Below are 12,954 nucleotides of genomic sequence, written 5' to 3'. Positions count from 1 at the left end.
GACAGATGAAGCTTGTGGCATGTTTGGGGAAGTAAAGCTCTTTGACCAGCTGCACAGCTTCAATCTGGTAATAACTGGTAAAGAAGATGGTAAAGATTACCATCATCTTTATTTGAAAGAGGGGAATTAAACATGTCTCCAGTGACTGAGCTGAACAGAACCAAAAGGAAATGTTAAATCTGTCTTGTGACTTCACATGGGTAGACAGCCAGAAGCATTAGAAGTGATGGATGAATTGATAATCGTTGAAGCTGGGTAGTGGGTCTGTGGAGGTTCAATATACCATTGTCTCTCCTTTTGTATATTTGAAATTCTCTGTAATAGACTGTTTTAAGCCCATGGGAAATGGCATCTATTTTGTAAAATTAGAAGTATAAAAAGCCAACCTCACACCAGTCAGAATGGCCATAATTAAAAAGTCTACAAATAATCAGTGCTGGAGAGGGTGTGGAGAAAAGGGAACCCTTCTACACTGTTGGTGGGAATGTAAATTGGTGCAGCCACTATGGAGAACAGTATGGAGGCTCCTTAAAAAACTAAAAATAGAGCTACCATATGATCCTGCAATCCCACTCCTGGGCATATACCCTGAGAAAACTCGAATTCGAAAAGACACATGCGCCCCAGTGTTCACTGCAGCATTACTGATTGATACAACAGCCGAGACGTGGAAGCAACCTAACTGTCCATCAACAGAGGAACGGATAAAGACGACGTGGTGCGTGTGTACAATGGAATACTACTCAGCCTTAAAAAGGAACAAAATAACGCCCACACACAGAAAATAGAATACTACACGGCCATAAAAAAGAGTGAAATAATGCCATTTGCAGCAACATAGTAGACCTATAGATTATCATATTAAGTAAGCAAGAGAAAGACAAATATATGATATCACTTATATGTGGAATCTAAGGAAATTATACAAATGAACTTACTTACAAAACAGAAATAGACTCACAGACATAGAAAACAGACTTATGGTTGGTTACCAAAGGGGAAAGTAGGGGGAGGGATAAATTAGGAGGTTGGGATTAACAGATATACACTATTATATGTAAAATAGATAACCAACAAGGACCTACTATATCGCACAAGGAACTATATTCAATGTCTTATATGTGTGTCTGTGTGTGTATATATATATACACACACAGACACACATAACTGAATCACTTTGCTATACACTTGAAACTAAGGTAACATTGTAAATGAACTGTACTTCAATTTTTTAAAAATCCAGAAATATTTCTGAAAATTTTAGGGGAAGTTTTTTATTAGTTAGAGGTAATAGTATAAATCAGAGAGCTGCCTCTATATCTGTAAGCTAACCAAGTAGGAAATCTGTAACTAGATTAAGAAGCCCTACCCCTCTTCATCCGTTTTACATTGAGTCATTACCACTACCTGGCAGCTAACATAGGGCCAGTTCTTCTTTCTTTTTTTAAAAAAAATACATCCCCCAGGAGCACATTTCTTTATATATACACAACACAATGATAACTGAATACAGTACAGTAAATCTGCAAGCATTTATTGCCTGTTGATTATATGTACTAAGCCCTGAGGATAGAAGTCATTGACTTCAAAAGGCTTACATTCTAGGAAGGGGGTTAGACATGCAAGTAAAATAAAGCACAGCATGACTACTGAAACAGTAGAACTCTAAAGGATCCCACCAGCGTGGAGAGGGGGGTTATGAATGCCAGACTCTGTGGAGAGGGGAGGTGTGTGCAGCGGTCTCCTGGCGAAAGTGGTGTCCGAGTGAGGGTTCAAGGATGAATGGGAGTGCCCTGGGGCATGGGCTGCAGCACTGAAGGGGCAGCGGCCAAGCCAGTGGATTAGTGAAATTATGCCTGGTTTGGTAACGCCGGACTATAAGGACTGAGGTCAGTTGTGGCAGGAACTAGAGGTAAACCAGATGGGACGTAAAAATCTTTGTGAAAATCAGGCTGAGGAATCTGAGCTGTCTTGGGACTTGCCAATAGGACAGCAGCATGGTCAGAATTACCACCCTGATTTATGGTTTTAAGTGCTGACTTGACCTCACGTGTTTAATCTCTTCCTGTCCTCAAGCTCACATGTCAGTTACAACATTTTCAGTTACAAGTAACACAGAACTCAACTCACATGGTTTAAACCCAACATGGATGAACCTTGAAGATATAAGCCAGTCACCACAAGACAAATACGGAATGATTCCCCTTACATGAGGTACCTAGAGTAACCAAATCCATAGAGACAGGAAGTAGAGCGGGGGGTCGCCAGGGACAGGGGGAAGAGGGAACAGGGAGCTATTGTTTACTAGGTACAGTTTCAGTTTTACTTCTGGAGACGGATGGTGGTGAGGGTTGCACAAGAGTGAAGGTACTTAATACCAGTAAACTGTACACTTAACAGTGGTTAAAATAAGTATCTTATGTATATTAGTACAATACAAAAAAGTACCAAAACAAAATGGCTTAAACCAAACGGAAAACATTATTTCCTAACAGCTTCCTTGGTAGAGCAGCTTCAGACTTGGTTAGTTGTTGATTCAACAGTATCAAAAAGGACCCAGGTTGTCTTCAGCTGCCCACTCCACCAGCCTCCACCCACCTGCTTCCTCCTCAGCCAACTCCCCTCGTAAGACAACTGCCCCAGTCAGAAATTTCTTTCCAACAGACTCACAGCTATGGAGAACAAACTAGTGGTCACCAGTGGGGAGAGGGAAGGAAGGTAGGGGATTAAGAGGCACAGACTAGGGCTTCCCTGGTGGCACAGTGGTTGAGAGTCCGCCTGCCGATGCAGGGAACAAGGGTTCGTGCCCCGGTCCAGGAAGATCCCACATGCCACGGAGCAGCTGGGCCCGTGAGCCACGGCCGCTGAGCCTGCGCGTCCGGAGCCTGTGCTCCACAACGGGAGAGGCCACAGCAGTGAGAGGCCTGCGTACCGCAAAAAAAAAAAAAAAAAGGCACAAACTACTATGTGTAAAATAAGCTACAAGGATATGTTGTACAGAGCAAGGAGTGTAGCCAGTATTTTATCATAACTTTAAATGGAGTATAATCTATAAGAATTTTGAATCACTGTGTTGTACACCTGAAACTAATATTATAAATCAATTATCCTTCAATTAAGATAAAGAAAACAAATTTCTTTCCAAAAGAGCATCCAAGAAAAGAGACCATCTAAGAGCAAGAAAGGCTTCCAAAATCACGTATTCCTCAACATCCCCACTTGAATGTCTAATAGCCATTTCACCTGCAGCACAGCCACAGCCGAGCTCCTGATGTCCTCCTCCCCCACCCTCTTCTCACCATCTTTCAGTCTCACTAACTGGCAGTTCATTCTTTCTCCAAACCACTCCTGTACTCAGGCCAAAAACCTTAGAGTCATCTTAGGCCCCTCTCTGTGTGTCCCACCCTACATCCATCAACAGATTCTTTTGACTCTGCCTTTAAATGTTTCCAGGGTCCAGCTACTCTTCACCACCCTGACTCTGCTTTGAGCCACCACCATCTCTTATCTGGATTATTGCAATAGCTTCTTAACTGGTCTCCCTGTTTCTGCCCTTGGTCACTTACTCATTCATCGAACAGATATTTCAATGAGTACTTAATATATGCAGGCATTGCTCCGGGTGCTAGCAATTCTGCAGGTAAAAATCCCTGCCCTCCTGGAGCTTTCATTCTGTTCTCAAAATAGCAGTCAGAGTGATCTCTTTCAAATGTAAGTCAATCATGTCACTTCTCTGCTCAGAATTCTTAGATTTATGCTGTAGTCTGTACATGTAGGTGATGAGGAAAAGCACATTTTAATCTCAGGGTGCCTGTGCCTCTGACGAATGCTGTCATGTCACAGAGCATAGTTCAGTTTGAATGTGAACTTTTAAAGTGCAGAGAAAGAGGATGAAAAAAATAGTTTCTGGCATGCAGGATTCTAGAAATAGAAAGCACTGCATTGAATGACTTCAGAGGCATCTATGTAATAGAGTGATCACTCCAGTAATGATTTCTTAACCACCTGCCTCTCATCCTTTTTCCTTATTTTGCTGAATTCTTTGGACAAGTTGAGCTCTCAAAACACATTGAACATCTATTAAATGGATGTGCCCCCTCTTGAGTTTTTTTAAATTGAGCTAAGACGTACATGCAATAATGATCAAGATATACCATTTTTCAGCACTCCAGAAGACTCCCTTGTTCCCTCTTTCAAAGACTCCCTTGTTCCCCCTTTCAGTCCATATCATCTTCCAAATGTAACCAGTTAAAATTAGTTTTGCCTGTGTCTGAACTTTGCATTGATGAAATCTTTTACATCTGGTTTCTTTCATGCAAAATTAGGTCTGTAAGATTCATCCATGGCATTGCAGGTAGCTCTAGTTCTTTCTTTTTTGTTGCAGTATCATATTCCATTGTGTGAAAATACACAATTTATCCATTCTACTATTGATAGATATTTGGGTTATTTCCTGTTTTGGCTGTTATGAGTAACATGTCTTTTGTTGGCTGTAAGCATTCATTTTTCTTTTCACTCTGGGAGTATACTTGCTGGGTCATAGGACACGCTTACGGATATAGAACTTTAAGAGAGAGTGCAAACAATAAAGTGGTTGTACCCTCTGAGGGGTGTGAGATGTCTTCCTGGATCCGGTGGGTCTGAGCTGCTGCCTGACCCATTATTTGTTCACGTTTTTGTCTTCCCCCTGCTCTACCCCAAGCCACAGTGTTGAACAAAAGTAATGATTAGAACACAAAGACAAGGTTGAAATTGTGCAAGACGGAATATTAATAATCCTCGGATTAAAAGGGAAATTCTCCAGTGACCTGTTATCACATGACACGGTTCTGTTACCTTCATCACATCAGTTTCAGTTCCATTTTCTTAATACTTGAAATTTTTTTGAAAGAGGGGAAACAAAACACGGTAGGAAGCCCTGTTCCTAAATAGTAAATGTTTGGGCTACAGAATTAGGCGAGACTGGGGGGGGGGCTAGCAGTGATCTGATTTCATGCACATACTGATCGCTAGGAATACAAAGTGACGAACAAGATACATAGAGCTTCCACCACGTGGGGAGGCCGACCGGCAATCACAGTGCACCGCGGAGAGGAGCACGGTAAAGAGAAATGCCAGCGTCTTCCTTTACGTGACCGCTATTGCGCCGGAGGTGTGGGGTTTCCACACGTCACTCAGCTCTGCACCACCAGCCAGGTGGCCTACCATTGCCTCCGTTCTGACACTGTCTCCCTGGAGGTGGCATCAGACTCCACAGGTTACAGTTCGGTCCCGCGGGACTGACCCCACCTCAGATGCCAATTGCAAGTCTAGGTTGTCACTGTGCTTCTGACCGACGAGCTCCGGATCAGAGGTTCCCACGACCCCCTCCTTGGGTTCGATCAGTTTGCTAGAGGGCACAGCATGAGCCAAGCCTGGAAGCTAGGCAGAGCCCGACACGCCGGGAGCTTTTAGAAAAGTTAAATCTTCACTGGGGCTGAAGCATAGTGTTTCAGGGGAGAATAGTAGCAAGCAGTGAAGCTAGAAATATAATCAGATATCAGACCATGAAAAGCTCTAAAATAATAACAGCAGCAGCCAGTGTCCTGGAGGAATTGGCTTTTTCCAGACTCCGGACTAAGCACATATCAAGGACCATCTCATTTACTATTTAATATCCTTAAAACATAGGTACATTATTATAGATGATGAAATGTAATTAAGTAATTGGCCAAAGCTACAGCCCTTAAAATGACAGGTCTAGACCTTAAATCCGTATCTTTTGAATGATCAAAAGCCTGTTCTCTTAGCCACTCGTATAGCTAATACCACATAAGCCATGCTTTATCCTCCTAGGAGCTCAGCTTCTTAAATGTGATCATGTTTCGTTATAGCGGCACCATTTAGGATAATGATTCCTTTTAAAGAAAAAAACTTCACGGACCTTTAATATTGACTTAAATCAGCTAGTGTTCCTCAAATGGATGCAAATATAAAACTGACATAAACTCCTGGTACTTACGCTGCTCGTATATCAAAACAAGTATACCAATTAATACCCCCCCCCCAAAAATTAAAGTGAATGAAATGCAAATTAAGTAGCACTAATTTAATGCCACTGATGGTGTTTGGTGAAAATCGTTGCTCTGGATGAGTGAGTGGCACTGACACTTCGCTTGGTCGGGGCACCCTGGCTGCCGGCGGCTGTGGAGACTCCACTTCCCATACCTGACCTCTCGTTCAACCTTCCAGGAAACCATAACGCTGTCTCGCTTCACTTGGAGTGTGGACATCTCACACGTTAGATCCACCACTTCCCATTCACCTATAACACCTGAAGCCGTGCTGCATGGTACCCACAGGATTGTAAACCCACAGGCTCTGAAATACAGTTCCTGTGTTTTAATGCAACTTGAATTCAGAATGTTTTTAAAGTTCCAAACTTAATCAAATGAGGTTCGATCTGGAAAGGACTTTGGTCTGTGAATGAGAGTGGGAAAAGGAGGACGGCTACGAGGGGCACGTGTGCTGGCTTTTGAGGGCTGCTAAAGTAATGCTTAGTAAGAGACTCTTCTGACTTTTGTTTTTCTGCTTCTTCACAGGGGTTGGCACCAGGAATTATTACAGAAAGATTGGCTACAGATTGCAAGGTCCGTACATGGTAAAAAATCTAAAATAACCGCCACACCAGCGCACCTTGACACCTATCCTCCCTGGCAGAAAACAGAGATTCAGGATGTGTTGAACACTCAGCACAGAGGCTGAACGAAGCACATGGACCTCCCTGACCCCCTGACAAGGAGCCTCCCCCTCGCCCTCCCGCTGGAGCCACAGAGACTGGAAGCCGCACTCAGGGCCGGGCCGGGTGTCTGCTGACCAAGCCCACGGAGCCTGGGCGCTCAGAGCCCCCGCACCACGCCCTCCTGCATGTTCTCAAGACGTCACTTCCGTTTCGAGGCTTAAGTCCTGTATCCAATTTCTAAATTCTGCATGAGGCCTGCAAGTGACCTAACCATGACTCAAGCACAGTGACAAAAGCAAACTGATCATCTCATTTGAACTGCATGGTTTATGAACTAAAAACTGGCTATGTCATTTGAGGAGGACACTTAGTTTCTATCAGCAGGTTATTTATATCCAGTTTCTATCAGCAGGTTATTTATATCCTGTACAGACAAAACGCCAGGTTGGGACATGTGAAAACTGTCACGTTGATCTCTGACCTATAACTACATATGCCTTCCAGCACAGGTCAAGAAAATGAGCTTTTCTTTTCACGGACATCATTCTGGTTTGAAATAACAGTGTGATGGGGAGAGAAGAAGCAAGATTGTAGGCTTATGTTTCAAGCTTGAAACCAGCCTTTCACATTTTTAATCGTCTGTACTTTGCACACTCTTGACAATTGCAAAACACCGTGGGCGGCACTTTCTCCCAGAGAGGCGTTTGGCTTCCCCATTGGTCTGTCCTGAGCAGGCAGAGTCTGCCGTGCATGTGTCTGGGTTTGGGTGACATCTGTGGATGTCAAGAGGCACATCCACAGGTGCTGTTCCCTTTATTTTAATTCTTTAAATCGATTTTGGTTTGTTTTAAATGGAGAAAAATCAGGGTTAAACTTTTTTGTGAAAGCAAAAAAATGGAAAACTGGCCCAAATCTAAAAATAGGAAAGAGACTGGCTTTTTCAAAGTTTCATCTTTATAGAACTGCCTCTATGTAACTTCCAGGTAATCTAAGGAGACTCAGCCTGGAGAGGGTCAGTTCTTAAGAACATAGCTTAACCCTGCATCCCTTGGCTTCTGTGGCATTTTACAAAGGTTTATTAAATGGAATTGATTCTTCTAAAGGTTTGAAAAATAAAATCTTCAACATACAAGGAAGAATCACGTAAGGTTTTTTCCTCTCCCTGTAAACGCAGTGACATTTGCTGTGAGTTTACCGGTTTGGGTTTCCTGCCCGGGGCACTGTTTGTTTCTTCCTGGGTCCTGTTTGCCATTTTGTTAAACTGCTACAAGGCAAACGGCGTCGACTTCCTGTGGGCTCGCTGTGGCACTGCAGAGGCTTTCTGTGAGTGCCATTTAAGGAAGTCAGCTACTTCTCAATCTTGAGCCAAACTGACGATTATAGCCCAGAACACAGCCTCTCAGATAACTGAGGAACTGCCCCAGAGAAGCGTGGTTTTCAGCACAGTCTTGGGGGAAAAAAAAACAAAAAACAAAAAAGATCAGCACATACACAGCGAGTCAGTATGCTCTTGGCACCTGGGAAGGAAGTCTTGTCATGGAAGGAGTATCGGCATTGGCTTCCCAGCCAGAGAGGCATTTAATCTTCATGTTTAACATCGACATTCTTCCAGTCAGTGCGCCCTTTTCTTTAATAATTAAAGCAGACGCACAGTGTGTGTTTGATAGGCCACAAACAGGCTGTTCTGTTTAGCATCAGATTCAAGTTAACTCATGGATAAGCCAGAATGACTTCCCCAGACCTCGATACGTGAACATTTCTTTTACCAAGCCTTTCTGCCGCTAGAAGCTTCAGCTTCTCCCCTGACTGCCAAGCACTGTCCCCGGCATCTGTGGTGCCTGGCGCCTCCACAGCCCGGCTGGCCTGGCTCTCCTAGAGATACGTGCACTTGCTCAAATGACCACCTCGTGAGAAAGATCAGTTAGGCAGGATCCTGTCGGCCTCTGCGTGAAACGTTTAAAGCTGCAGCTTGTGTTTCTGATCTGTATTGAATGACTCCTTAGCAACCATCTCAGGCCCACTCACATAGCTCCGCTTTTGACTCAAGTTTCTGTTAAATCACCTGGAGGGGTTTTGTTGTTTTTAAATTATCAAAAACAGACCGAAATCTATTCAAATAAAAAATGAGACTTTAAAAATACATTATCGCCAAGTAAAAGGGCCTGGTAGAGCTCACTGTTTCCCCAACTTAGGAATGAATGTGGAGCCCTCTCAAAGGAAAACATGTCTGCTAACACAAACGAATACTGAAAAGTACAACTTAAAAGCCAAAGCCTGTTCTATGAAAACAGCTTTCGAAATGCAAGTTTTCATTTCCAAAGGTTTTTGTGGGTTGTTGTTGTTTTTTAAGATTATCATCTAATGAAAAACAAAATTTTGTTCATAAAGAACCCACAGACCCTTAAGCTGATGAAAGAGCTCAAGATCTAGGTTCTGAAAACCTGGGCTCCTTTATTAACTCTGAAGCTGTGGGCAAGTCCCCTCCCCTTTTTCAGCTACACACTCCCCCCCCCCTCCAATTTATAACATGAGAGAATCGCCCATCTGTCAGGGTAAGCGCAAGGTCCAGTGGGGTCCCATTTGAGAGACACTGCATAAACCACGACATTATGTAAAATGCGGTTAACTCCAGTGAAGAGGCTTCTCAACAGATGTGTGACCTCGAGCAAGAAAACTCTGCCTCTCAGCAAGTTTCCTGTCTGTAAAGTGGAAATGATAACAGTTTCTCCCCCGTGCAGTAGTTGTCAGGATTAAATGAGCTCACGTATGTCAGTTTCTTAGACCAGGGCCTGCGGAATGTAAAACACACTACAGGTACTGGCTATTATGACCAATATGTAACAAGTGCAGTATCTGGCCCATTTTAACATGGGAGTTTCTTATCTGTTGGCAGTAGAATCTTATTTTTTTGCTAGAATCTCTAACTTTTGCCTTCTCTCCCATCCTCTGGTCATTCCTTCTGTTTCATTCACGTAAGTCTAGGGTTACAAATTGTCAGATCCACGCTTTGAGGGACAAGAAACTAGCTGAGACTCTGCAACAGCAAAAAGCATTTCCAAATATCACTGTCATTCTGGGGGCTTCCCGGGAAGTCCAGTATTAGCATGGACTGCGGTCTCCCATGAGTGCGCACAGGTAGCCACATCCACTTAGGGAGTCCCCCGAGGGAGGCTGGCCACCTTCCGTGGCAGGGAGGAGAAGCAGTGCCCCATCTGTGCCTTAGGGTTGTGTGTGCCCTCTGTACGCTTGTGTTGAACTCCGTGCAGGCAGCTCCAGAAACTAAGCTTACAGACCTTTTAAAGAGTCTGATTTTAACATAGATTATCAAACATGCCTGTAACAAGGGGCAAACCAGTTGCTTTTCTACAGCCAAATGTGCAGCCTTATCTCTTCCTGTCTCCACATGCCTAGAATACCCTTCTGTCCACCTGGAGGACTCCTCCTCCAAGGAGGGAACTGCCATCTGAGGCCCACCATGTGCTGCTTCTCTATCTAGGCCACCCTTATGCACCCCTCGTGGTCAACGCTCATCTTCCCCCATTAACAAATGAAGACACAGGCTGGTGTCATCATGGCTGGCTGGGCCTGAAGCCCCAGGGCCACCACGTTGCCCATTAGAGTCGGCACCAGCCCTAAATGTCCACGGATCGCATACACATCCACGTGAAAGGTGCCCGCAGAGCAGCCCAGCACAGAAGCCCTGAGCTCAGCTATAGTACTAAGTGGGTTTAGGATTCCAACGCGAGTCACTGACTCGGCCTTTCTCCACTCCACCCCCATGTTTTCAGTCAGCTTATGTTTAAAGAAGACACAAGTATTGAGCAACGAGGCTGTGCTTTCATATTATTTCATCCTCACAACAACCTGTAACCTGAGTCCTGTCACCAGCCTGGTCTTCCCCAGTGCAGGTAGTGGAAGGGCATGATGTCATCAAGAGAGAACGCAGAGCAAAGGAAGAGTCTGCTCTTTCCGTTTCAATAAAAATAGCTTTTTTTGGTCCTAAAACTTATATATGCTCAATATAACAGATTGAAATGAAACAGAAAGGTACAAAATAACCTGAAATCCCACCATCAGACACTGGTAAGCCCTGTGATGAACGTGCTTCCATGCGTCTCACCCGCACCCGAACACACACAGCCATCAGTCACCTTTACGTAAAATGGTCACACAGTGCATGTCGCTTTGTAACCTTTTTCACTCCACAAAATGTAAGTAATACCAGCATCTTCCCGTGTCAGTACACACGGATCTGCTTCATCCTTTTTAATGACTACCTAGCTTCCCATTGTCTGCAGATCCCACACTTTAAGTGGGTCTTCTCATATCTTACATTCTTTTATATCCTCATTGTCACAATAGCTAGAATTGTGTATGAAGCATGGGGGCTGCATACACTCGTTGACTCAATACTAAGATTTGCTTTCGTTTTTTTCTACAAGCCTCACTCATCCGTGACAGGCTTCTGTGTCCCTCCCTGTGGTTCTTCGCCCCCAAGCCCTTCCATCCTTCACTGTTACCCACCTTCCAGGAGATGGGGAAGGAGCAACCTGCCTGCGGCCTGGCCGTGCCCCGGCAGAGGAAGCAGCACCTGCGGTTGGGAGCAAGTCCCATCACACAAAATGCCAAGCTCTGCATCACCGAGAGGTGCCGGAGCGTAAACGTACTTTCATTGAGGTCAGAGGTGACCGTACCTTATCTCATCTCCCCTGATGGAAGTTACTGCTTCAGGTCACATTCCTCAACTGCTCAAGCCCTGCAGGGAAGGTTATCCTCTTGTTTCAGGGCCGATCTTGTCTGTGAGGTTAGCGGTATGAGCTAACCTCACAACATTTTTTTTTTTTTTAATGGTATTTCAGGGCTCACATGCCCCTCTGTAACTCTCTCCCTTTTTTAAAATTAATATTTTTTTATCTTTGGCTGCTTTGGGTCCTCGTTGCTGCGCGCGGGCTTTCTCTAGTTGCGGCGAGTGGGGGCTACTCTTTGTTGCGGTGTGCGGGCTTCTCATTGTGGTGGCTTGTTGCAGAGCATGGGCTCTAGGTGCACGGGCTTCAGTAGTTGTGGCTAGTGGGCTCAGTAGTTGTGGCTCGTGGGCTCAGTAGTTGTGGCGCACGGGCTTAGTTGCTCCACAGCATGTGGGATCTTCCCGGACAGGGCTCGAACCTGTGTCCCCTGCATTGGCAGGCGGATTCTTAACCACTGTGCCACCAGGGAAGTGAGCCAGGAAGACGATAGTCCCTGCTGTCCAGCGGGGCGTGGGGAGGGGCCCGGCACTTGGCCACCACCCCACCCCACCCTCCAAGGAAGAGCCGGCATGGCATCCAGCTGCCTGGGTTTGCGGCTGGCTTCTGCCTCCATCTAGCTTTGCAAAAACTAGGGTCTTGGACCACCGCGTGCTTGGGGTGCTGGGGCAGTAGTTAAGGGACTACTTACGTCAACCTGAAGGAAGGGAAAGGAACGCTGGGGAAAGGGAAGGAGAAAGGGAAGAATATCTGAGCGGACAGGCCTGGTATTGCCCTCACAACAATCCTCCGAGGTAGGAATTTTGGCCCCATTTTATGAATGAGAAACCAAGGTTCAGAATGGTTAAATAACGTAACCAAGGCCACAAAGCTGGTAAGTGAAGAGCTAAGTATAAAGGCAACAGGTTGACTTTCGCAAACTCGCAAAGATTTAAGGACCCTAATACCTATGAGCAGTGGTGGCTCTAGAATTTCTAAAACCGATGGTTTCAGGCTGGCAATTGGGTTGGAAAGGGATTTTTTCTTCTTTTTTTTTTTTTGAAGCTATGTTTGCCTTGCAGATGCTCTTTGCTCTCCACCCCCATCAACCTCAAGCCACTTCTCACCACAACTGCCAGTGAGCTCTCCTTTGAAAAACAACTCGAATAAATACAGCCAAGAGACATATCCAAATAAGGAACTTAGGAATAGGAATAATACGGAAAGAGAACCAGCAGTAGGTAATTAATCCACTTAAATAGAGAGCTGAAACCAAGTAACTCTGGAAGTTACTCTCAGAGAAAAGGATGGACGCTTCCGAATTAAAATAGAGGAGTAAATGTGCACATCTAGTTTGGCTCCCAACCAAAGCTCACACAGACTAAAGGGGATTTCTTTTTTTTTTTTTTTTTTTTAATCCACAAGGACAAAAGAGGAGACGAAAGTGCTAAGATTTTGGAAGCTCTAAAGCAGATGGACGACAGTAACTCAGTTGGCAGTTGAGACTGGATA

General features: G+C 44.7%; 1 protein-coding gene and 1 long non-coding RNA gene across 3 annotated transcripts in view; one reads left to right on the top strand and one right to left on the bottom strand.

The window, feature by feature from the left end:
- The window catches only part of ELP3 (elongator acetyltransferase complex subunit 3), a 115,143-nt gene extending 102,328 nt beyond the window's left edge, over positions 1 to 12,815 (top strand). For both annotated transcript variants that reach the window (XM_022594970.3, XM_022594969.3), the window contains one exon: positions 6,582 to 12,815. In XM_022594970.3, the coding sequence (XP_022450678.1) occupies positions 6,582 to 6,658 (77 nt within the window). In that variant the 3' untranslated portion in view covers positions 6,659 to 12,815. The remainder of the gene's footprint in view (positions 1 to 6,581) is intronic.
- Positions 1 to 12,954, bottom strand: part of LOC111185394 (uncharacterized) — a 28,373-nt gene that overhangs the window by 13,302 nt on the left and 2,117 nt on the right. The gene's annotated exons all lie outside the window — the stretch shown is intronic.

This window comes from Delphinapterus leucas, chromosome 6 (assembly GCF_059928025.1).
Source record: "Delphinapterus leucas isolate spDelLeu-1000000601 "Yukka" chromosome 6, BTC_Dleu_Yukka2, whole genome shotgun sequence".
In the NCBI taxonomy this organism is placed as follows: domain Eukaryota; kingdom Metazoa; phylum Chordata; class Mammalia; order Artiodactyla; family Monodontidae; genus Delphinapterus; species Delphinapterus leucas.
This window is presented reverse-complemented; position numbering and strand designations above follow the sequence as displayed.